The 26,355-nt window shown below is 36.9% G+C and overlaps 1 protein-coding gene across 1 annotated transcript in view; it reads left to right on the forward strand.

Annotated features, from left to right (window-relative positions):
* The first annotated feature begins 6,247 nt into the window (after positions 1-6,247).
* LOC126483625 (ubiquitin-conjugating enzyme E2 T-like) overlaps positions 6,248-26,355 on the forward strand; it is a 55,382-nt gene continuing 35,274 nt past the window's right edge. Inside the window, exons 1-2 of the mRNA XM_050106668.1 lie at positions 6,248-6,471; positions 6,552-6,621. Of these exons, the coding sequence (XP_049962625.1) occupies positions 6,363-6,471; positions 6,552-6,621 (179 nt within the window). The 5' untranslated portion in view covers positions 6,248-6,362. The remainder of the gene's footprint in view (positions 6,472-6,551; positions 6,622-26,355) is intronic.

A 26,355-nucleotide genomic window follows, 5' to 3' on the forward strand; every position in this document is an offset into this window, starting at 1 on the left:
CTGTTTAGCTAGAAATGTAAATACAGCAGATTTGCCTGTAAAAGAGATTTTCTTACAGTTTTTTCTTATAGAAACAATATTTAAAGATAGTGTGAGAGAGTGAAGCCAGTGTATTGTATAGACGTAACATATTAGTAAAAAGTGATGGGTTATTTGTAGTAAATGTACAATAATTTTAAGTAGATAACTTTTTTTCAGGTGCAAACGTTTACAGGGCCTCAGCATACACAAGAAATTGTGTATCACTGCATTGGTGATTAGAGCAACAATGTGGTATTCTGATTCTCAAGATACACAGACACAAACAGAGAATTTCCGTAGAAAGTCTGGATAATTGTCGTGATATTAATGGTCTATGCGAAGCATTTTGCAGAAGGGGACATAGCAACCATTAATCCTTTAAAATATTTGCAAGCAAATAGGCAGAACTGCCCAAGAGCTCGAGCAAAATTATGTGGAAGTCCGATTCCAAGATTTTTTTCAGTTTGCCTTATTATTCAAGTGAAGTGATTAAATCTGAGTTTGAAAATTATCTAAATGAAAGAAGACTGAAGAGAGAAGAAGTTTTTCTTAAAAAAGCAGCAATTGTTTTTGCTGGAAATATGGTTAAAATCTTAGCAGACATGTGCAAAATGTAGATATTATTATAGGAAGTAACAAGTGTAATAGCAGACTTATAATATTTCTACAGATTTTCAGTGGAAAGAATTATGAAAATCAAACTAATATAAAGATTAACAAGTTTAAATTTATTGCTTCCTTTCACATATCAGCTGAAAATAAGACAAATTAACTTATATTCAAGTACTGTCATATTTTGTTATTATATATCTGATTCTAGTGTTTACTAGTCGATTTTGCTGATTAAGAAACTCGGGTGATAAACAAAATGAAGTATAGTATTTACTGATTTCAAACAACGCTATGCAAAATCTTATCCTACCACGATAAAACGTTGCTTAAGGGGAAGTTCTGCTTACCCTAATTTTTGAGATTTCCTTGTCAGCGATTCATTTTAAGTATGCAGACATCAAGAATGACTCTTTCAAAATAGCTCGTCAAACGTGCCTTGTCTGTCGAAACAGTCATCTTCTTACGTTGTACTATTTATTCGATGCTAACTAATAATGGATTTCCAATGAATTAAGTCAACCACTTGTTGCAAGTTACGTTTAATACGGGATAACAAATGGCCATCATCTTTTACATTTGCCAGAGTGGAAAAATTATTTTTAATGTATCGTGCATTTTCATTCCGTAACTGCTACAATTGCACTATGTTAAAAGAAAAGAAAAAATTCCTTGACGTCTATATTTATGTGCTGCTCCATGACTCTGCTGTCAATATCTTTATTCTTGGCTTGTGTGTAACTTCTGTGTTTTTTCTTACAGTAAATGTGTTTTTTTCGTATCCAGGGTGTAATTACAAAGCTAATAAAATGTTTTCTTGCCTTTAAATAATACACGTGTAAAGGCAAACAACACAGTTTAATTAAAACAGTATTTGAAATGAGCGTATGTCTGTAAAGAAACATGACTGCTAGCGGCGATTATAAGGTCAGCATTGATAAGCTTGAAGGACCTGACGACTGGGCCAAATGGAAATGGCATATTTCTATGGTGCTACGTTCATATGGACTAGAAGATATTATTAACGGTACACGTGAACGTGTAGAGTTGCCGCAAGATGCGACAAGTGAACATAAAGAAGCGTATGTGGAATGGCTCAAGGACGACGCAAAGGCAGCAAGTCTTATAGCAAGTGCGCTAAGTAAACCTGTTGCAGAACTCGTCTTAACGTGCAAGAATGCTAAAGAAATCTGGGACAAATTACGCGCCCGATTTGAACGTAGCAGTACTCAGCGTTTGAATATGTTGATTGAAACATTTTTCCGTGTTAAACGTGATGAATCGGAAGATATTAGTGCGCATGTGGCCAAATTGCAAAAGTTATTTGTGGACCTGAACGATGAATTATCAAAACATGAAGAAAATACGCTATCTGAAAGAATCTTAAATGGTCGAATTTTGTCTACACTGGGAAAAGACTACGACAATTTTAAGGATCTCTGGGATACGATACCGACAGAAAAGCAAAGCTTGACTTTATTGATTGAAAAACTCTGTACTATTCAACTGCGTGAACAAGACGTTAATGGAAGTGTAGCTTTTGTCGTTTCTAAAACAAGAAAACGGCAAACAAGTAATCAGCAAGTAAAGATGACGAAGTCACAATTAAAACAAAAGTTTCCGTGTAATAAATGCAAACAATTAGATCACTGGGCAGCAGAGTGTCCACAGAACACTCGTGACAGCAATAAAAGAAAAGAGAAGAAGCGAGACAGTGAACACGCTGCATTTACTTCATACGCTATGGGTGTGTGTACCAGTAATCACAGTGACCCAAATAAATGGTATTGCGACAGTGGCGCTACAAATCATATCACTCCCAACAAACAGTATTTTGTTTCGTATAGTGAATTTGATGTTCCTCAAGTAATTTCATTAGGAAAACAAGATGTGAAAATGTGTGCGTACGGTCAAGGAACAGTTTACATCCAAATCCGACGAAACAATAAATGGTACAGTGCTAGAATGGACAATGTTTTATACGTCCCTGATGCGAGTGCTAATCTGTTCTCTGTGAGAGCCATTGCTTGCAGAGGCTACAGTACCAATTTTAGTTATAATAATGTCTGTGTTCGAAAACAAGTCAGTGGCAATATTGTTATGACAGGTTATGTGAAAAATGGACTTTATGTGTTGAACATGCGTGTTGTTAGAAATGCAAAAATGAATCGTATGAGCTTGATGACTTCATCCGAAACATTGAAAGTGTACCATGAAAGGTTTGGTCATCAGAATAAACAACATGTGAAGAATATTTTAAAAGGAATGAACATTAATGTGGAAGATGCCAAGAGTGAATTTTGTGACGGCTGTGCGGTTGGAAAGATGCATAGGCTGCCATTCAAAACACGAACAATATGCGCTACCAGTACTGGTGAATTAATCCACGTGGATGTAAATGGACCAATGAGCACGAAATCTTTTGGAGGCAAGCATTATTATGTATGTTTCAAAGACGATTTTAGTAAATTTCGTCGAATTTTCTTTTTAAGACACAAAAGTGAAGTGTGTACTGTGCTTAAGCAGTTTTTAAATGAAGCACGAACTAATGGACATGTTGTCAAACAATTTAGATGTGATGGTGGCAAAGAATTTAACAATAAGAATGTCAGTGAACTGCTTGCAGACAGGGGAATAGAGCTACTGATTCCTCCTCCTTACACTCCTGAACAAAATGGTGTGGCTGAACGGGAAAATAGGACCATTGTTGAAGCTGCCCGGTCAATGCTAAATCCGAGTAAATTACCTAAAGGGTTGTGGGCAGAGGCATGTAACACAGCAGTCTACCTAATAAATCGTACTGGAAAATCTTCAGTTGAAAATAAAACCCCTTATGAACTATGGTTTAATCGACCAGTAGGACGACTTGATCATCTCAGAATTTTTGGTACAGGCTGCTATGTTCACATTAACAAACAATTCCTTTCCAAGTTTGATGATAAGGCAGTGTTTGGACGACTTGTTGGATATGTTAATGACAAAGATGGGTTCAGAGTTTGGATTCCATCTAAAAGAAAAGTGGTGTTGAGTCACGATGTAAAATTTAAGCCAGAAATTGTTTGTGATTTACATAGCGATCATGTTGAATTTGAAGTCCCTCGGGAAGAATTTAATGATCCGAATTCATCTAAAGATGACCAATGTAAATCTCCTAGGCTGTACACTTCTGGAGGAAGCCAAACTCAAGAAAAAATTGGCACTCTCGATTCTAGAGAAAGTCAAGAGTCGAGTGAATCTGAAGAAAATAAAGAATTAACAGAATTCCTAAAAGCAGAAGCTGCTGAATCATCTAATGAAGAGAAACAGAAGAATAAAAGACAACGAAGAAAACCAACCTGGATGGAAAGTGGTGAATTTTGTATGGCAACAAAAGTTGATGCACTTGGATACAAAGATCCAAACTGTTTTTCAGAAATATTGCAGTCAAACGAGAAGGAAGAATGGATGCAAGCTATTAGTGAAGAACTTCAATCACTTAAGGAAAACAATACCTGGGTGCTGGTTGACCGTCCGAAGAATGCCAAAGTATTGCAAAACCGCTGGGTTCTACGGCGAAAGGTCGCAGTCAATGGAGGTGCTCGCTTTAAAGCCAGATTGGTTGCAAAAGGCTGTATTCAGAAAGCAGGAATTGATTATGAGGACGCCTTTAGCCCTGTGGCACGTTATGACACCATACGAACTCTGTTGGCTGTAGCTGCTTCAAAGAAAATGCTGCTAGAACAATTCGATGTAAAGACAGCTTTTTTGAATGGAATACTTGAAGATGAAGTATACATGGAACAACCAGAAGGTTTCGAAGATGGTACAGGCCGAGTATGTTTCTTAAAAAAAGGTCTTTATGGGTTGAAGCAAGCGCCACGTTGCTGGAACAAACGTTTTGTTGAGTTCATGAAGAAAGCTGGTTTTTCAAACAGTGATGCAGACCCATGCCTATTTTATCGTAGACAAAATGGAAACAGCCTTTATGTGGCAATCTACGTTGATGATGGCCTGATTGTCGGCAGTAACAAGAAAGAAATTGCTGTTTTTATGGATGTTTTACAAGATGAATTCGAAATAACAACTGGCAGTCTTGACAATTTTCTTGGCATAAAAATAAAGCAATATGAAGATGGAGCAATAATGATAAGTCAAGAGAAATACACAGAAGAAATTCTGCAAAGATTTCGAATGGCAGAATGCAATACAATCTCAACTCCTATTGGACGTGAGGACAATAATCAAAACGAAGAAGTTTCGTCATCTGTACCCTACCGTGAAGCAATTGGTTGTCTCATGTACCTTTCAACAGTAACTCGTTCAGACATCACTTTTGCAGTCAATAAAGCTGCTCGAGCTATGGAGAAACCAACCACTGAAGACTGGAATAGAGTAAAGCGCATTTTCCGGTATTTGAAAGGTACCTTAAATTTTGGAATTGTATATAATAAAAAAGAAGAGTTAAAGATTTACGCTGACGCAGATTTCGCAGGTGATAACCGGACAAGGCGCTCAACAACTGGAATTCTTGCAAAGTACTCAGGTGGTGCAGTGTCATGGACAAATCAGTTGCAGAAAGTAGTGGCCACATCCACAACCGAGGCGGAAATAATTGCAGCTAGTGAAGGAGCAAAAGCGTTAGTTTGGTTACGTCGTCTGCTATCAGAATTAGTGGAAATGTTGGGGCAGCCTCCAGTTCTTTACATTGACAATGCTAGTGCATTGAAGTTGGCAAAAAATCCAGAATATCATCGACGTTCTAAACATATAGAGGTCCGACATTTCTATGTTCGTGAAAGATATCTGAACGGTGAGATTTTCTTGGAACACATTGATGGACACAACCAGTTAGCAGATATTTTGACGAAACCTCTTGAACGAGTTCGATTTAATTTTCTATGTTCAGAAATTGGCATGCAAGAGACAAAGCAATAATTTCATGATTTTTTCTTTTGGAGGAAGTGTTAAAAGAAAAGAAAAAATTCCTTGACGTCTATATTTACGTGCTGCTCCATGACTCTGCTGTCAATATCTTTATTCTTGGCTTGTGTGTAACTTCAGTGGTTTTTCTTACAGTAAATGTGTTTTTTTCGTATCCAGGGTGTAATTACAAAGCTAATAAAATGTTTTCTTGCCTTTAAATAATATTTTTCATCACACTACATTTTATTTTTCGCTATTTCTAATAAAGTTGAATTTGCATTATTGTTTCTTTTATCTGCTTGTGCTAATCGTGGCATAGGCCTTTATATGTGCAAACTATATGTCCTGTCGTCTACCTTCGTTCTGCACCGTCGAAGTTCTGCACAACGTTTCGTTTCCGTGTTCAGTAACTTTTGACAGTTGTTGAAAGTCGATATTTCGCTGCGTAAATGGGAAGCTATCTTTAAGTCGTTCTTGTGTGCATGTATTAAACGTACAAAAGCATGTGTTGGAAAATAAATCAGCTTTGTTTTTGATGATGAATGAGACGTCCTTTATGCAAATCCGGCCGTTTGTTTAATAACTAAGCGGTTTTGTCCTATGAATGGCTCCGGTTTGGGAAGAGTAGGCTATGCCAGTACGGTGGTGCGCATGCATGAGCAAATTTTCGTTGCGTTTGGGAACATAGCGCGAGTATCTTGCCAGCAAATCGTTGTTAATTCTTTGATAACAACGATGACATAGACTTTGGTAGGAGTGACAGATAGGAGCGGGAGTTAGAAATTACTGTTGTGTCTGATGTGATAGTGTTAATACGCAATTTTGGTAATATGCAAAAAGCTTCGAGATTAAAACGAGAGCTTGAATTGATGGTGAAGAGTCCACCATCCGGAATTTCATGTACACTTAAGGATGATAACTTTAATGTGCTCGACGCAAGTAAATAAAGTTTCGTTTATTTTTATTTTATCTTTGCAAAGCGTATTGTTTGTGCCTTAATACTGAGGGTTTTTCCGCAGGCATTGTTGGTTTGGAAGGAACAGCTTATGAGGCGGGAGTTTTTAAATTAGAAATTCAGATACCTGAAAAGTAAGTTACGAACTGTTCTGTTGTCAACTTATGATTTTTGCTGTTTGCTGATATTGTTACATTAAAATGAATGAGATGTTGGGTATTGTATTTTTCGTGTTCTGTAATTAACACTGATGACAAATACGAGTAATTGCTTACATTTGTGTTATCAGCACATTGATCGTACTGTCAAATATATTAGACAGTTCTCGTTCCATAGACCCAAAAATGAAACTTCAAAACTTAGAACAAGTGAGTACAATACGCACATCCCCAATCATTTGTCGAGAGGTTGTCAGTATACGTGGAAACATTACTGGAACCGGTAATATTTACAGAATTAATACACTGCAAGTCAGAGAAAATTTCATCAGATATATCGCCACGACACTATGCATTTGTATAATGCACTGTCAGACTGACACACAGTTATGCCTTTTTTTAAATATGACCTTATCATACGCAAAATACCAAATCTTGGCTGTTGTGACCAAAATTGAAATGTAACAAACATTTTACTTAATAGACCCTTTTAATGTATTCATCAGTAGAGTAAAAAGGGTTGGCTGTCGAAAAGGTTTTCCAAATTTTGTTTTAACTGTGCTTTAACTGAAACCCAGGTTTTTAATGGTTGGTGGCAATTTATTGGAAATGTGCATTCCTGAACATTGGAACTCTTTTTGATTGAGTTGATTTTTAGCTCTTTATGTAGCTATTTTTCATATTCCTTTTATTGATACTATGTATTGAGCTATTGGTTGAAAATAGACAAACATTAAGTGCAACAGGCTACATTAAGGAATAAGCAGTGCTTAGAATATCCAGTTCATTGAACAGGTGTCTACATGATGTTTTAGAATTTAGGTACACCTCAAATGGGTTTTACTAGGCGCTTTTGCACTCTAAAAACTTTTGTTCGGTTTGACAAGTTACCCCAGAGTATGATCCCATATGTCATAATAGGATGAAAGTATGCAGAGCTTTTAATTTTTGTATTTGCCAATTGACCATTCAGGATCATGCAGCAATTTCATTTCTTCTTTGTCTGATGTTTCCTGTTTCTCCAGCACTCCTTGATATGGACGCTGTGCTGTTGGTTCTGTTCATCTGTCCAGACTCAGTCTTTTCTTAGTTATTTCAACTTGAAATCCTTCCAAATTTTGAATCATGGTCCAAAATGTGTCCCTATTTAGCATATGAACTTCCTGAATGTTGAACCTTTCCAGATCTTTTGTCATGGTCTTCTTTTTCCACAGGTAGTCTAATATCCTTTTGATTAGTCTGGTTTTTTTCCTTCTTGTGTAGTTGCCCTAGAAATGATAAGACCTGATCTCTGAGATTTTCTATATCCTTTTGATTAGTCTGGTTTTTTTCCTTCTTGTGTAGTTGCCCTAGAAATGATAAGACCTGATCTCTGAGATTTTCTCCACCTTCTTGTAGATTTCATTGTTGCGCCTGACTTCACTCCAACTTCAGTAGCTGTTAAAACATGTAACAGAACACTTCAAGAACTAGGTGAGTCCTCAATTGACAAGAGAAAACTAACATCTAGGCATTACGCCAAATCAAAAGTGAAGAAAATCTCATCAGTGACATGTAAACTTTTTGTTGCTCCTGAAACTTCGTCAGATACTGATACTGATGAATCCGTTCTTGAAAATCTTAAAAGAAACTTTAAAAATTCTATAAGTAGAGCAAAAAAACTAATGATTCTTACAAGTTTACCTGAAAAGTGGAGTGTCCGGAAAATAATGAGGGAATTTAATGCTCCTAATTACATTGTTCGGTAGTCCAAAAAAAATTTGAAAGAGAAAGGTTCATGGAAGGTCCAAACCCAAAACTGGGGAAGTGTTTACCAACAGAAACTGTCAAAACTGTACATTCATTTTATGAAAATGATGAAATTAGCAGAGCAATGCCAGGTATTAAAGATCGTGTGACAATTACGGAAACAAGTGGAAATAAAACAAAAATCTCAAAAGACTTATTTTGTGTAACCTTAGCGAAGCTTACAAGCATTTTAAAGACAAGTTTCCTAACATAAAAATAGGTTTCTCTAAATTTGCTGAGTTGAGACCAAAACATTGCGTATTAGCTGGCAGGAGTGGCGCGCACACACACACACACACACACACTGTCTGCATGTGCACAACTCACCAAAACATAAAATTAATGATAGAAAATGCCAAACTAAATACAGTAACAAACAGCAGCTTAAACAATTATAAGCAGTGCATTGCAAAAATGCTTTGCAATGCATCATCAGTTGATTGCAACATGGGAAACTGTGAATACTGCCCAGGAGAAACTGTCATATGTAAAATTTTAAAAGACTCTTTTCATGAAAACTTAATTGAACAAGTTCAGTTCCGACAGTGGATGTCAGTTGACCGATGTAATCTGGAAATTGTTCAGAAAACTTATGAAGAATTCATAGATTTATTTTGTAGTAAGATGTCGACTTTGATTCGGCATGACTTCATTGCCAAGCAACAACGAACATCCCTTAACTCCACAAGAGAAAACCTTATGGAATCTGAATTTGTTGTCATATGTGATTTTTCAAAAAATTATAGTATAGTTCTACAGGATGAAGCTCAGAGTTTCCACTGGACAAGACAACAGATTACCATTCATCATTTTATTATATATTACAAACAGGAAGACAAAATTGAGCATATGAGCTTTGTCATTGTTTCTGATTGCCTGGAGCACAATACAACTGCGATTTACACCTTTCAAAAGAAGCTAATTTCATATCTAAGAAATAAATTTCAAAAGATTCCAAAAAAGGTATAGGCCTACTATTATTCTGACGGTTCTGCCGCTCAGTATAAAAATAAGAAAAACTTCCTGAACCTTTGCCTTCATGAGGAAGACTTCAACATTAAAGCTGAGTGGCACTTTTCAGCCCCAGCACATGGGAAAGGGCCTTGTGATGGAGTAGGGGGTTCAGTAAAGAGACTGGCAGCTCGTGCAAGTTTGCAAAGGCCATACCAAAATCAGATCCAAACCGCATGAGATCTATTTGAGTGGGCAGTAGATAATATCACAAATGTTGATTTTGCATATTCCACTCAAGAAGACTACGCTGCTTCAGAAATATTCTTAAAAAGCTGACTTGAAGAGGCATTGGCAATCAAAGGAACACAGCAATTTCACGCTTTCATTCCCCACACTACATCAAAATTAATAGTCAAATACTTCTCAGGTGATATGCAGAGTTGGGAGAGGGATGTAACTACATCACCAGACAAACTGAAGTTACAAGATCTATCAGGCTATGTCGCCACTGAATATGGCAGAAACTGGTGGCTTGGGTACATTTTAGAAAAAAACGAAGAAGTTGATGAAGTGAAAATAACTTTTCTTCATCCATGTGGACCAGCTAAGTCATTCTCTTATCCTGCACATGCATATGTCCTGTGGGTGTCAGTTGTAAATGTTCTCACAAAAGTGAATACATTTACTCTGACAGGGAGAACGTACATTCTTAATGAAAGTGATGTAAACCAAACCCAGTCAGCTTTGTTAAAATGTAATATGTGGAAGTTCCAAGACAATTTATTGGTAAACTGCTTTCAACTCAAAACGTAATTTTTGTCTTAGGTTAGTATTGATATATATTTTATAGAAAGTTGTTTCAAAATTATTGTTAGTACCTATTGTGTTAAATTGAACTTTGTACAGATACCTGTTACTCAAAAACAAGCATTACGTATTTAATTTGTTTAATAGTTCCATTTCAAACATCATGGACCAGAACTATTATGCAAATACTTGTGCTTATTCATACTTTATTTCAGTTTGTAGTTAAATGCTCAATTTCTTGTTTTTGTTACATCGGTTAATATACTGTTAGTGAAGTTATATGAAATTAAAATAAGCAACCAACTTAATTATAAAATATGCTGATTAGTTTTGGCTTAATAAGGTGATGTTTTGATATTTCTAATACTTTTTTTACTTACCTTTCAGTATATTTTAAAGAAATTCCTGTTTGTTAAAGGTCAATTTGGTCAAACTAGGGCCGTTAGTGAAAAACAAAGAGTCCAGAATAATTTTTTTAACAATGAACCCGTCATCATCCCAGATTTATATTTTGCCTTATTTTACAATAGTATGAAGTAGTTATGGAAATATTTTGAAAATTTTCAATTATGTACTTTTTGTAAAAAATTAAAATTAAATAAAAATATAAATTAGTATTTTGAAAAAGATTAATTAGAAGCTATGTTTTGTTGTATATCCCTGGAAAGAGCATGCAAAATGCTCCAAAATGACACCTCTCCCAGTTCTCTAGCTCAATTAGGGCAGCTCCTAGGACAATTTAAAAAAAAGTCCGTTCACACATTTTTGGCTGGTTTTTGAAAAGTTTACATAGTCATATTTCAGGAATGGTTTGAGATAAAAAATTGAAATTTGGTATTTTTCTTAGTCTCAGTGCCCACTATAAGTATACCAACTTTCAGCAAAGAGGGTGAGGTAAAATGGGTGTGTGGATTTGACATGGAATGACTCAGTAGTGGAAAGAAGTGAAGTTTCTTAAATAAGGGCTTGCATGAGCTTCTTGAGGCAGTGTGTTTTCTATGGCTCTTAAAATTTTCTTTTGGCATATAAAACAACTTTCGCTGGCAGATGCATTTCCTGAAAAATTCTTCCTGGGTACATATTTTAGTGTCTCTTTCAATGTGCAACAGAAAGACTTTTGATAGTATAACAAATGATATTCAGTTAAATTGTAATGTATTTGGCATGTTGGATCCATCTTAGATCTTCTTGGATCCATATTTCAAGAAATTTTGTAGAGCTTACATTTTGAAGGGTTCTGGTAAACAACTCTATCTGGTGTTAGTGGACATATATTTCGCACTGTGTGCAAGTGCGTTTTTTCTGTGTTTATTACTAAATTGTTTGCAGAAAACCAATCTAATGTGGGTGGTCCACTTTTTAATCTCATACAGTAACTCTTCGCTGGTCCTTCATTTTATCACATTTGTGTCATCTGAAAATTTTATGTAATTATGGCGTGGACTGGTTGGTTCAAAGTTATTTACAAAGAGTAAAAACAGAATTAGTCCTAGAATGGAGCCTTGTGTTACACTGTACTTAATGCTCTGCTTTTCTGAGCAGTAGTACTTTGTCTTGTTCCCTTCTTGGATAGCAAACTCAAGTACTAGCTCTCTGTTTTGGAGATAAGATTTTATCCATTCATAAGCTGGGCCCCTAATCACTACAAATTAAAGTTTCTTAAGCAAGATAGGTCTAGAAATATAGCTGAATTATCCTCTTTGTGTCTATTGCATATAAGGTTTCATTTAGGAATTCAGAAATAGCAGTCTCAGTAGAAAATTAGGAGGAAGGTCAGCGTTGGCCATAATTTTGATGATTTATTAACAGCAAAATCGATTTGCAATCACATAATGATAATCTTCAGTGCTTTAGCATACAAATTAAAGCCCGTAGGCACTGGTGTCTAGTTATTGGCAGTAACATGAGCTATGAAACTACAGCAGAACAGATTTCCATAATATTAAATAGCTAATGGAGAAGTCAGCTGTGATAACTGAACTCACAAAAATTGCAAATCACAATTTACAGTGTACTCCCAGAAATTATTGTGATTGTTTCATAGCTTCTTTTACTGCTAATAACTAGACACCAGTGCCTATGAGCTTTAATTTGTACACTAAAGCACTGAAGATGATCATTATGTGATCGAAAATCAATTTTGCTGTTAATCAAAATTACGGCCAACGCTGACCTTCCTTCTAATTTTGTTAATCCAATGGTCGTTGTGCACACAGCACTCTATGGAGTTGCCAATGAATAAGTCTCAGTAGATTTAGATTTTGGTAAACCGTGTTTGTGTATTTGAGAACTTATTATTGTGCCCTATGAAATTGGTTAGTCTTTTATAATAGTTTTTCAATTATTTTGGAAAAACTAGATAGTAGTGAAAATAGGTCTGTAGTTTGATACTTCTATTTTTATTTCTTTCTTGAATGGTGGTTTTACTTTTGCTGCCTTCAGTATTTCTGGGAACACCCTTTCTGATAGTGAACAGGTACAGAAGTCAACAAGTGGCCTGGCTATGAGAGGAGCATATTTCTTAAAGATGTAGTCAGGTATATTGTCAGTACCAACAGAGAATTTGGGCTTCAGTTCTTTGATTATAGCAAGTATTTCCTTTTAATTGGTGGCATATCGAAAAATAGATTTATTATTTATAGTACATTTGGATTGATATGTGGGAGTAAACTGTAAATTGTGATCTGCAATTTTTGTGAGTTTGGTTATCACAGCTGACTTCTCCATTAGCTATTTAATATTATGGAAATCTGTTCTGCTGCAGTTTCCTTGCTTGCAATATTCCATATGGCTTTCATCTTATTGGTGAATTTTTTTATGTATGTGTCTTTTGCTAATATTTTTGCTTGTTCGACAACATTTTGAAGACCTTTTTATAGGTTTTTTAATAAGTATATTACATTCTGGTGATGTGAGCTATTTGGACAATCTGTGTAGTAATCTTTTTTTGTTTGAGGATACCAGAATTGATCCAGTTATTTTTTGTTTTCCGTGTGTGTATTTTCCTCTGTGTTGGAGGAAAACAGTTCAAAATAGGACAAATTACTGATGAAGTGATTATATTTTCCATCTGTGTGTTTGCAATTATAAATCCCTTTCCAGTTTTCTTTGCTCAAGTAATGAAGAAAGTGCTTTAGTTTTCATAACTGTAGTTTCTACTGGTGGCTGTTAGGCAGTGTGTAAATTGCAGCTCAGTTTCTGTACTCAGAGTGAGTTTTTGAGCCGTGTGATCGAAGGTGGTAGATGAAGCCTGTGTGATGAGAGTTTGATTTCATGTTAAAAGTTTGGAAGAGATTCAGTAATTCATTATTTTCTTTGGTATCCTTTGCAAAGTCAGTATTAACCACATAGAATAATTCTTCTGTTTCTTTGCGTTAACCTGTGTAGTGAATATAGGAAATATGTGTCACCAGCTGGAACTCTTTGTGCCCACTATCTTAACTCCTGCTAGCTCTACATCATTTGCCTTCATTATTTCAACAGGAAATATTATATTTGCAAAGTTTATATTATTTCTTATGAATATACGGCTGCAGTCATGTTTAAGAATTTTTTTACACAAATAACCACCTAGCAAAAAGTTAGATAGGGGCACAATATGTAGCTTGTCCTCATCTAGCCAATATTCTGTGAAATACAGTAACGAGGTAATTTTTAATTCATTTTCTAAGAGGATTTGGATTTCACTTATTTTACTAGTTGGTGATGTCACATTTTAATGAAAAAGAACCAAGTTCATATTTTTGTATTTTACCTGTGAGTTTAGAAATAAAATGTTGTTGTGACTTATCTGTGAGTTGTCAGGCTGATTTTTCACGTTATTTAATTTGCTGCTGCTGCTGCTGCTGCTGATGGTGGTGGTGGTGGTGGTGGTGGTGGTGCTGTTTCACTTATTTCTGGTGTTTGCTCTTCAACAACTACTGTGCTGTTCTGTGAGCTGCATTCATTTGGGGTGTTCACTTGCATTAACAAAATCTCAATTTGTCTTGGAGGGTTGTAGCTTCGTTGACAGCATACTTCCCATTTAAGTCTCCAGGTAACACACACGTCTTGTCCATGAGAGGTATGACTCCTGTATCATCACATTGCAAATTTGAAATTTTGTTCACTACATCTAAAGTTTTTGTTACTATAACATTTTCTCCAAGTTCATTTAGATGAAAAATGTGTGTCGTGTGGAAACTTTTCCCCAAATTGATTTTGTTCACAAATGGTACATTTTCAAGCCACCTGCAAATATTTTCCATCTCTGTATCTGCACTTTCAATTTCTTTGTTCATACAGGACCATATTCTCAAATCGTAACGATGTGACACAGTAACGTTTTTTCCTCTCAGCTCATACAATTTTCTTTTTAACGAAAGTAAGAGATCCACGTTTTCATTCCTTGCTACATCGTTTGATCCCGCCCGGAAGACAGAAAAGTCCTTTTTGCTCAATGAGGAAATTTTTTCCTGACTCATTGACATGGCAGCGCTAAATTTCACCGCTGGCATTATCATACAATAACAGTTCTGACTGCTTGTCTGCCGAAATTTGATGGCTATATTTCACCCTTAGCTATCTGCATACAGTTCAGTTTTACGTGTACTTACTGTTCGCGCAGCATACTGATTTTCTGCCTACCTTTACTGTGCACAATGTCTTGTTTGGGATTATTTATTTTGTCTTTTTTGCTAACATAAGTCAATAATGTTTCAGGTGAACAGCTTATTGGTGGCAAATTTTTTGAAAGCACCTTTGCATATGATCTTTCACTTAACCGCGGCTGAAATGTTCCGTGTTCTACTTCATTCACAAAGTGGTTTTGTTTTCCTAATGGTACAGTCGAACTGTTAACAACACTATCACATTCCATCGTAGAAAGAGTTTGAAAGTGATTTTCGTGCACTATATTGATGTTCCTTTCACAGTTTCCTTTACCCCATATTATTTGTTCACATCTTTGGAACTTTACTTCTGTCCAGTTCTGCGACGAAGTCGAACTTCCATGCCGTGATTTTGCCATGTTCAGTACTCTTGTTTCTTCTTTAAATTTCTTGACATCAGTTTTCAACAAACTGATAATAAATTGTAAACTTCACACAAGCTTTTTGAGCTTTGTTATTTTGTCCTTACAACTGTCACAGTTTTTCTTTTTAACAGTGTAATTGGCATTATTTTGCAGAGCCACACATCGAATTTTTATACTAGCCACCATCGTAAATCTGAAATTTGTATTGCAAATACAAGCTTGTTTAGGTGTTTCAGCAATACTGTGGTATGCCCTTCGCAACTGGATTGCGTCATTTATTTGTTTATTAGACAACCATGTCCTCAAATCATTTTTTGTTCATTAATTTTATAAGTGAGTTCCATTACGTGAAGTAGGGAAGAAAATAATTATTTTGTTGTGCTCTAAAATCCCATGTGCTAAGAAGGCTTCACGGACTATCAGAAAGCTTTAACTGTTAAAGAGGATGGAGGGTTTCCCTGGACATCATAGTGTAGGTCATCAAAATAGATATCTTTTAACAGTATTGATGTAGAATTTCATTAGTTTAGAATTTCATTAGTTAACAATCTTATTTCGTATTATAATAAGGGAAATGTCTGTTGGGAAAGGAAGTACATCTGTTATTTATATAAATGGAATATTGTAGCTAATTTGTGAAGTTGCTTCCTCATTGCAGGAACATCGTGTTAACTTACTTCCTTCTCGTACTGTGTGCTGGGTGTGGATCCAGTTACGAAAAAGGTAGTAGAAATCTCACATGAATTAAAGGAATAGCTTCCTTCATCACAAGTTATTCAAAAATATTGTTCTTATTTATGGAAAGTGCATTTACACCAGTAATGCTTTGCAATTGCTAAATGTGTATGGAAACTGGGGTATGCTGAAGAAAAGGATATAACCTGTTGGCCTTGAATAATGTCATATGAAAGCCAAAATGATATATATGTAATCTTTGAAAACAATCATTAAAGAGTGTTGAGTGTTGTTATCCACCATACATAGATCAGCTGTAGGTGAGTGGTTGCCATAAATTTTATTTCATTCAGTGCTTTCAAAAACTGGAAATTTTTTAAAGACTGGACAAAAGCATAAAGGCCAATAAACAAGTTCTGACCCATTGTGACATGACAGGGTGTAAGATGTAGGATACAGCCAGAAAGGAAAGTTCAGAGAAGACCAATAAGGCCTCTTTGCTGGTTAGTATTCGTGTGCGGGGAATATCAGAACTGGTAAATAAATCTTTGAGTGATAATTACCAAGTAACTAGTAAATTTCAAGCCAAGTGGCATGTTCAGTGATGGCACCTGTGAGTTAGGCTATTTGGGGAAGGATCTTGGAAATAGCAGAGTTTGCCTCGAAACCATAATTAAAAAACTGAGGATGACTGCAGCTATTAGGGATGGCTGTTTCTGAAACAGCTGGTTTCTGGATATATCAGTTGTATTCATTTGCAACTGCTCAAGATAGCTGGTTTCTGAAATAACCCATTTTCATTTTTATTTCTATTTGCTGATAATAAAAATAGCAACATAACAAAGACGGAAGGATTATATGACTCTAAACTTTTGCATTATATGTGTAAAGATACCTAGAATAAATAATTTTGCACTTTCCCCATTGATTTCAATTAATACCAACTCACAGGCATTGTCTGTATTTCCTTTGTGTCATATTCATAATAGCTGCTTGATCAAAAATGGCATCTGTTCTTATGGACATGTCCCAAGAAAAGACACCACATACATTGGTCAGTCAGAACATAACCACCACCCACCTAATAGCCGGTATGTCCACCTTTGGCATTGATAACAGTGGCAATGTGCTGTGGCATGGAAACAATGAGGCCTTGGTAGATTGCTGTAGGGAGTTGGCACCACATCTGCACACACATCACCTAATTCTCATAAATTCCGGGGAGGGGGGTGGTGAACATAGACTCCATGTTCAGTCACATCCCAGATGTGTTCAATCGGATTCAGATCTGGTGAGTTGGGGTGGGGGGTGGGGGTGGGGGGGGGGAGGTTGGCAGCACATCAATTGGAACTTGTTACTGTGTTCCTCGAACCACTCCATCACTTTCCTGGCCTTGTGATATGGCACATTATCTTGTTGAAAAATTCCACTGCTGTTAGGAAACACGATTGTCATGAAGGGATGTATGTGGTCTGCAACCAGTGTACAATACTCAGTCGCCATTTTGCACGAGCTCTACTGGACCAATGGATGCCCACATGAATGTTCCCAGAGTATAATGGAGTCATCACCAGCTTGTCTCCATGCCATAGTAAAGTTGTCAAGGAGCTGTACCCCTGGAAGATGACAGATTTGCCCCCTCTCATTGGCATGATGAAGGTATCAGGGTTCATCCGATCATGCAGTGCTCCGACACTGCACCAACATCCATTGCTAATGGTAACGTGCCTGTTTCAGTTGTAGTTGCTGATGTCATGATGTTAACATTGGCACATGCATAGGTCGTTGGCTGTGGAGGCCTGTTGTTAGGAGTGTTCAGTGCGTTGTGTGTTCAGACATATGTATACTGTGCCCAGCATTGAAGTCTGATGTTAGTTCTGCAACAGCTCACAACCTCACCACGTCTGGTTGTGGTTTCACCACTTGTTGAAGACACCACAGCATTCCTCAAACACCCAAGAAGTTGTTTAATTCCCGAAATCCTCGCGCCAAGCCTCTGGACAATCACAATCTGCCCTCACTCAAACTCAGATTGCGCGCCTTCCCCATTCTACATAGTACACTCACTGATACTACATGCATTGTACGTGTATCTGACTAGCAGTCACACTGCTATCGCCTGGACGAGTTTATATCAATAGTAGGTCGGTACTCATAATGTTGTGGCTGATCAGTGTACATATATTTTTTACTAGTAACTATTTTAACTGCAGCCGTGGTATAATCAATCATGATAAGGTGGATAGTACTTCATTTCGAGTGGTTACTTGTGGTAACTACTGCTCCTGCAAGTAGCCTCTTCATTTGGATTCTAACCATGACATGTACGACACAACTTAGTCTGGAATGATGCTTCAGTCATATACAAGATTCCTCATTTGTGAGCCACTTTTTAGCTCTGAATTAAGATGTTACATGTAACACTTCGTCCACACTTATGACACTACTCGAGTGTGACAAGATCTACACAGTATGCTGAGGAGCATGCAGTTGAAAAGAACTAATATAGTTATCAATTTGTAATAGCAGTGGTGCAAAAACAAGTAATGTTTCTTCATTTCCATTTCTTTGAAATATTGGGGTGCTATAGGAAATGGCAAGAGCGATCAGAGCTATTGTAGTAATGATCCCAACAATTAGAAATGAGCAAAAACCACTTGATATGAGAATGAGTAAAGTATTGCTGAAACAGTAATGTACCTGTTGTCATTCACTACACAGAAGCAATGATACTTTCCTTTTTGGAATCCGAGCAGAGGGAGTATGCCAGACTTGTCATTTGTAGCCCAAAAATGTTTGTTGTTGATAGGAAGTTCTGTGCTGAGGGATTGATATGATCTTTGAATCGTACTGTTTCTGAAAGGAGTCGACTTACAGATCAAAACATTATAGAACGAGTATTTATGAACATATTGGTCAATTAAAATTGGTCAGTGGGTTCATTAAATACTAAAACCTTAGCTGTTGTCAATTAATTGTTCATGGTAAATCTTATATTGTGCCTACTACATAAATTGGTCATTTGAATTTTCTGAAAGAGCATTTGTGGTTGTGGCATAAAAAATTAGAAACTTCTTCAAATTTTTGTTAAAAAGCAGATAAAAATATCTAACTACAAAATGCTTTTTCACACAAAATAATTACAGAAAAATAATACTATAAATTTTATACAAGCTTGTTATTTGTCTGCCGTTTTGTGAAATAGTTAGAGAAAGGAACTGAGGCAATAGTAATAAATTAAAAACTTAACTAGTAAGTCATTGTGTCTAACTAAAATAGAAAGTAACTTGTCTTCAGTCTGTATCTACATAATATGCCTTTATCTGTTTGTAGCCTTTGGAAATGGATAATGTAACATGAAAAATAGAGTTCTTCAACCTGTTTTCATCCTTAAGTACTTACTGTTCATAATGTCCAAAAAGTTGAATAATCATTGATTACAATGTGATTTTTGAGCAGAGCTTCAAAAATTTTTGATTTTATGTGGTATTTAACCCCTCAATCCTTTTTGAGATTAGTAGTTCTTTCAGACGTGTCCCAAAGAAAAGAAACCTGACATATGTATATTCATATTTGTATGCACACCAGGCTTGAACTCCTACTCGAATCAGTGAAATGCTGCGAATAATGAGGATAATGGGCGAGGACCACTATATGAGTAATGTATGGATAAGTTGGCAAATTGGGTGTGATGGGAGGTGTGCTACAATAGACTGTGTAGTTGCAATGTCCAGATGGCTTAGTGGTCAGAGCAACTGCTTAGTAAGCAGGAGACCAGGGTTTGAATCCAGATCTGGCACAAATTTTCAACTTTGCCCATTGACTTCAATCAATGTCCGCTTAAGCCAATGTCTGTATTTCCTTTGTGTACTAGCAAAATAAAATACTGCAGCTTGGACAAAGCTATAGGTATTAAAGAACACTTAATCTTCCATTAAAATATCAGAAGCTCCCCATTTATAGAAAGATTAAATTCTAACATCCATACAAGAAAACGAAACGGCTGATGGCTCACCACCAGATGTGTTGTGCATATCGGAACATGACATGAATCACTGAAGTTGAACTATTTCATCTACATGAACGCAAGCCACTATTATACTGCAGTATAACCAGAAGGAAAGGGTATGGGTGGCAAAAGGGACTATGTATGCAAAAAGTGAAGTCTAAGCCCTTCATGTTAATGAATGTTGGGTTGAACAGCTCTTTGAATGCTGTGCCAAGATAGTTAATGAGCAAACTCACAAACTTGTAATTCTGACAGTTTCCAACCCAACATTAGTGTCATGATCTTCATAAAGCAGATGAAAGTTTCAATAACATTTTGCTAACTTATCTGAAAAATCATTTTGCGTGGAGACTGCTGTTGATTTTCCATCGAAGTTCTGTCCAAGAACACCTAGAGTTCCTGACTTCTGATTTACAATTATTTGCCACAGTAAAATTTCCATTGAGAATTGAAGGAATTCTGCAACAGCCCTTGACAACTGTTTGTTTGAGAAGCTGTAAAATTAATGGTCAGTAACTAACCTGACCATGACAGACAATCGGTAACAATAAAATACGCAGACTAATTTGCTTCAAATTCTAGAAAGACAGTATTTAATCCCAGAATCGTAAATAGTGGCTCAAACATGATGTTAACAGATAAATTACTGGAAGAATCACTGCAAGGCATTTATAAAGCAGATAGCATGGATGGAATACTTAAAATTCTTTCTTGAACATATTTGTACAGAATGTGTACTCTTGTTTTTGCTTAAAACAAACAAGTATAAAATCAAACGGAATTAAGTCTATTGGATGGATAACTATTGTGGTTCAATTTTCTGATTAGTGGACCTAATAATATTCAGTCAAGTTTCTTCTGCTGTTTGGTGGAATTGTGGTGATTCGAGAATGTCTGTGTAAATTATAGAACCACTCGGCCTTCCACCATCTCGAACACACAATATTTTAGATGTGAGTGGGAAAAAGGAACCCTATCTACTTCGCGTCACTGTGTGTGTGTGTGTGTGTGTGTGTGTGTGTGTGTGTGTGTGTGTGTGTGTGTGTGTGTGTGTGTGTGTGTGGGGGGGGGGGGGGCGTGTGGGCGTGTGGGGTGGGTGGGTGCGTGTGTGGGTGCGTGTGTGGGTGTGTGCGAGCGCGCGTGCGAGCGCGCCTGGTGCATAACTTTCAAAATAATTTCTGAATTCATGAGAATACTATTCTCATACTGAATGTAATATAATCGGGCCAAAGTTCCAATTTATACTTCTTGATGCATATTTTTCTTAGTGAACTGAAGGAAATATTAAGTTAGCAGAAGATATAATATTTGGTGACTAATTAAACAACTGTGATTATATAGTATATAGATTTTCTACTTTGTACAGAATATTTTATACTTTTTATGAGATGAGATGTAGACTGTAGGGTTTGTATTTGTTTTGAAAGGAGTGGTTTTGTGGATAAAAGCATGGTTTACGAGAACACACAAATCATGATCAACACAAACACACACCACACCTTTCAGACAACCCTCGTAAACAAGTGTGCCTGATTCTTCATCATTTGCCGTTTCCATAGGGTTGCTAAGATTTCCTTCGGGGACCTGAAGGGTGGAGGTTGGAATGTCTGTTCTGTAGGAGATAATTTAACACCAAACCTTCTCCGGCTTCTCAAGTACCTGCGATGTAGGGAATCTGTGGAAGGGGGGGTGGGAAGGGTTTCCTGTCTTTCTCTTTGTTGATCGTAGCAACCATTTCTATTTATTTCCTTTCTTACTTCTCATTTGAGGACCTATCTATTTTTTCCCTCTTTCCATATGCACATACTTCTATCTCAGAAGTCCTTCCTAGTTTCTGTGGTTTCCAATAACTAAAATCTTATCTTCAGATAAGAAGGCCAAAGAATCAGACTACACGAACAGACATGTGCATACACACAAAATTACATTTAAACACAAACATTAAAATTACAGATTAGAAACCTGTCGCAATGTGAGTACTGCCAGGTATTGTAGGGGAAAGAATATGTGTAAAGTGAGAGGAATTAATTGTGATTATCATTAAGGAATGTCAGTTTAATAAATACTCTAATGAGTTGTAGCGTAGTAGGACTTGAATTATATGTAGACATAGTATCTACTAAGAGTATAGGAGTTGGGAAGTAGAGGAGGATTCTAGGGATTAAATGGAGTATTAAGAAGTATATGCGAAGTGTAGTGTAGATTTGTAGCATTTATCAGAAAATGCTTAACTTTAGTATACATAGGAACGTATACTGAGGTAATGAACCATGAGGCCCACTCAGAAAAGATAAGGGGGGCATACCCAACATCTGCTAAGTATATAGGGCAGGCGTACCTACATGGAGATAGGACGACTTGTGGCCTAAAAAATAGGAATGTTTTATAAAGGGGTGTACCTACCAGGATCGAAAGAGGAAGTACACTCATATGGTCAACCCACAGGCAAGGTAAAGGTACTGATCCTAGCAGAAAGGGACAATATTGTGACAGAAGTCACAGATTTTATAGGAATCATTCTGGAAAGTATAAATTCTATGCACAACGAGCATTATTAAATTTTATGTAAGTTTATGAGAGTCAAAAAGAACACTTTCATGTTACCCAGAGTTCGTCCAAACTACAACAGATAATGAATGAGTACATACTTAGGAAAGGTAGTGCAAAAGATGAGAACAGAAAGTAGATTACTCATGTGTCATGGACACCTGGAGTTTACGATTGGAAAGATAGCAGGAAAAAAAAGAAAAGGACAATATAGCCTTCACGATTCCAATATATTAAGAGCTGACTAAAACCTTGAGTGAAATGCTCCTGTTTTATTATCAAAGTAAAATGAGAAAAGAATAGCTAAATAGTAAGTAAAAGGTTATTCGTGGTTATTGAAAGAAAAGAAATGTATACTGTTAAAATGTGAATTGTTATTATTTGTGATATTAATGTACATAATGATTATGTATAAAATATCGCGGGTTCGATCTGAAGGGGGGGGGGGGGGGTGGAGTAGATCATTCTAACGTTTTTTACAACAAGAATGTTTGAAGTTGGATTGCAACCTTCCTACTTCTTTTACCCGAATCGACTTACTTGGTATGCACAGCTGATCTTCTTCCCTGGATAGCCGGGTAGGTCAGTCCCTAAAAACTACTTCTCTGAAGAATGATGCTAGTTAAAGGAACATATAAGACTCTCTCTTCACTTGTGAAACAAGTAGGTTCTCGAAGAATACTTTTAGTCCACTCTCAGTATATTTCAACTTCCACAAAGAACAAAATTACCATTTCTCACATAAATATTAGACTTCTTGTAAGTCACCCGTGTCGTCTCATGTTAGACACAATTAAGATACATTTACAACAGAGTTGGTTTAACAACCACAGAAATCATAAGCATGTCTTGGCTCTATCAAGTCTGTGTTAAGAGTTACTTAAAAGTCTTTCCCCACTCAACTGTTGTTTTGTCACTAGCAATAGTCCCAATTACAAAACAGCATAGAATAATACAGAAGTTCCATGGTTCTTCCGTGTGCTTTCACTGCGGCTTCCATGGATCGAAGTACTTGTAGGTGCTGTTCAACTTGTGTCTACAGTCTTCTCACGGCTAACTTCAGACCTGCGCGCGCGCGCCAAAACACACACACACACACACACACACACACACACACACACACAGTGATGCGGAGTAGATAGGGTTCCTTTTTCCCACTCACATCTAAAATATTACAATATTTTAAATATGTCTGCTTGTGTCTGTATGTGTGGATGGATATGTGCGTGTGTGCGAGTGTATACCTGTCCTTTTTTCCCCCTAAGGTAAGTCTTTCCGCTCCCGGGACTGGAATGACTCCTTACCCTCTCCCTTAAAACCCACTTCCTTTCGTCTTCCCCTCTCCTTCCCTCTTTCCTGATGAGGCAACAGTTTGTTTCGAAAGCTTGAATTTTGTGTGTATGTTTGTGTTTGTTTGTGTGTCTATCGACCTGCCAGCACTTTCGTTCGGTAAGTCACCTCATCTTTGTTTTTATATCTAAAATATAGTGTGTTTGAGACGGTGGAAGGCCGAGGGGTTCTAGAATTTACGCAGACATTTTCGAATCACTACAGAATGTAATGTTGCTGTTCTGTAACTGGAATGAGCCAAGAAGACATGTTGCTATCCAAAAGATCTGTCAGCTTGATGCTGTTTTTGATACTTTTTTTTTACCTAAATTATTTTCTTGTACAGCCGTGTTACTCGATGTTTTTGATGTTGTGGGCCTGCTGAGGGTTGAGGGCTGGAAGAGAGCTTCGAACTATTAAAGATACTGAATGATGTAAACATCTTTCAGTTACTCCTCTGTGTTACATCTTCAATATATAGAAATATTTTCCACAGTGAATGTACAAACATCTTATTACTACGTAGATCAGAACATTGTCTCTGAACAGACTCTTAGAACAGAACAGAATGGACTGATGTTTCTCTTAAACTTATTTCAATAGTTTGTGGATGGTTTCATTGTCAGCAGCATCTTTTGTTCTGTGCCTTCCATATCAGCGTCAAGTCTTGGTGCCAAAGTATAGACACCACCACAGCTAGTGAGGATGCTCGATCTCCATCACAGTTTACTGATGTCCTGTGTTCACACTTCTCCCATCATATCTGCACTTATATCAAATCAAAGGACTCACAGTTGGAACTTCTCTACTGAGATACTATTTAAACAATGTTTTTACACGAACATCTTCCATCTGCTGCAGAGGAAGAAGTGTAACATGTTATCCTGCCTAAATGCCCCACAAAAGTGTAGAGCTGTACCTAATTCAGAGGACAAGGTTTGTTCAAGAGTTTGAACTCCAGTATTGTCAGCATTGTAAAATCTTCCTATATTAATTAATTAAACTGGGTAGAAATGACAGATTGAAATCACTGGCAACTAAATTCAAAGATTATTTACTTGGAGTTACAACAAGCATTACCTCCATTTATAAAAATCCAAATACAGATGAAGTAGGTTTACTTCATAACAGATGGAATGCCCATAATTAGAAGCTAGTTCTTTTAAGAAATACAACCCCTGTTCTCCACACACACACACACACACACACACACACACACACACACACACACACACACACACACACATTCGCACAATTAGTTAAAAAATATATGTGGACCTTGCTGTGGTGGAGTGGCTCGCATGCTTCAATAGTACAGGTAGCCACACTATGCATGTAAGTCAACATCATATCTCTGTCTGAGAAGTCAGACTAACATATGATCCCCCAAAAGGGGCAACTTTCGGAGAGAGTAACTTATTTAACTTTGTAACATTGGTTTGCTGTGTTTAAGCTGACAGCTGAAAGCTGGGAGAAACTACAGTCATTATAATGCCTAAGGACATGCAGCTCTACCATGTGATTTAATGATGATGGCATCTTCTTGGGTTAAGTCCACCATTTGGATTTGCAGTGAGAAATAACTCGGGAGGATGTTGTCAGAAAAAAAAACGGTTGTGGTGTTCTGTGGACTGGAATGTGGAATCTTAGAACCCACAAACATGTAGTTAGAGAACTTGAAGTGAAATGAATGGGTAAAGTGAGAATTATTGAAGGATGGTGTAACACTGTCACAGTAGAGAGGAGAATGGATATTCAAACTATTGGTTTCTTCTCCGTCAGTTACAAGCTTTAATGAAAATGCATAATAATGTGACAAGTGGGTAGGTTTAAATGCTAAGCATAATAAAGATCATAAAATGTTAGGATGCCATCTAATTTTGTTTTATTTTGCTAATCACATAATTAGTAAAATGATTTCTGGAGCCAGTCTATTGTTAATATTCATAACATGATTCCCGGTATTTGCTCATTAGTTCCAAAGCACAGCAGAGTCACAACAGTACTTCACATGATCATAGAATCAGCTTAAAATTGCACAAATATGTTTTCCAAGGCAAATTTAACAATTAATTCCCTCTTTAAGCACCCATTGAAATCAAAGGTGAATGTTGTGCCACAGGGCAGTCCAATTTGTTCGTGGCCGCAGTTTGGTGGTTCCCATTCATCCTGGTTTACAGCTGGTTGATAGTCATACCAATACAAAGCTGTGCAAGGATTGCAGCAGAGCTGGTATATGACATGGCTGCACTTGAAGATAGCCTTAACTCTGATGGAGTAATAAGCCTGTGACAGGACTAGAATAGGGAGTGCTGGATGGGTAGAGTGGCGGATGATGCACATGGGTCTTCCACAGGGATATGATCCCTATAGCAAGGGTTTGGAATTGGGATTGGCATAGGGAAGGACTAGGATTTTGTGGAGGATGGACAGTTGACAGAAAACCAGTTTAGGAGTGATGAGAATGGTCTCAGGTAGGATGTCCCTCATTCCAGGGCACTCTGATAGGTAATCGCAGCCCTTGCGAAGGATGTGGTTCAGTTGTTCCAGTCCGGGTGGTATTGGGTGAAAAAGGAGGCAATACTAT

This window comes from Schistocerca serialis, chromosome 6 (genome assembly GCF_023864345.2).
Source record: "Schistocerca serialis cubense isolate TAMUIC-IGC-003099 chromosome 6, iqSchSeri2.2, whole genome shotgun sequence".
NCBI classification, from domain to species: Eukaryota; Metazoa; Arthropoda; class Insecta; order Orthoptera; family Acrididae; genus Schistocerca; species Schistocerca serialis.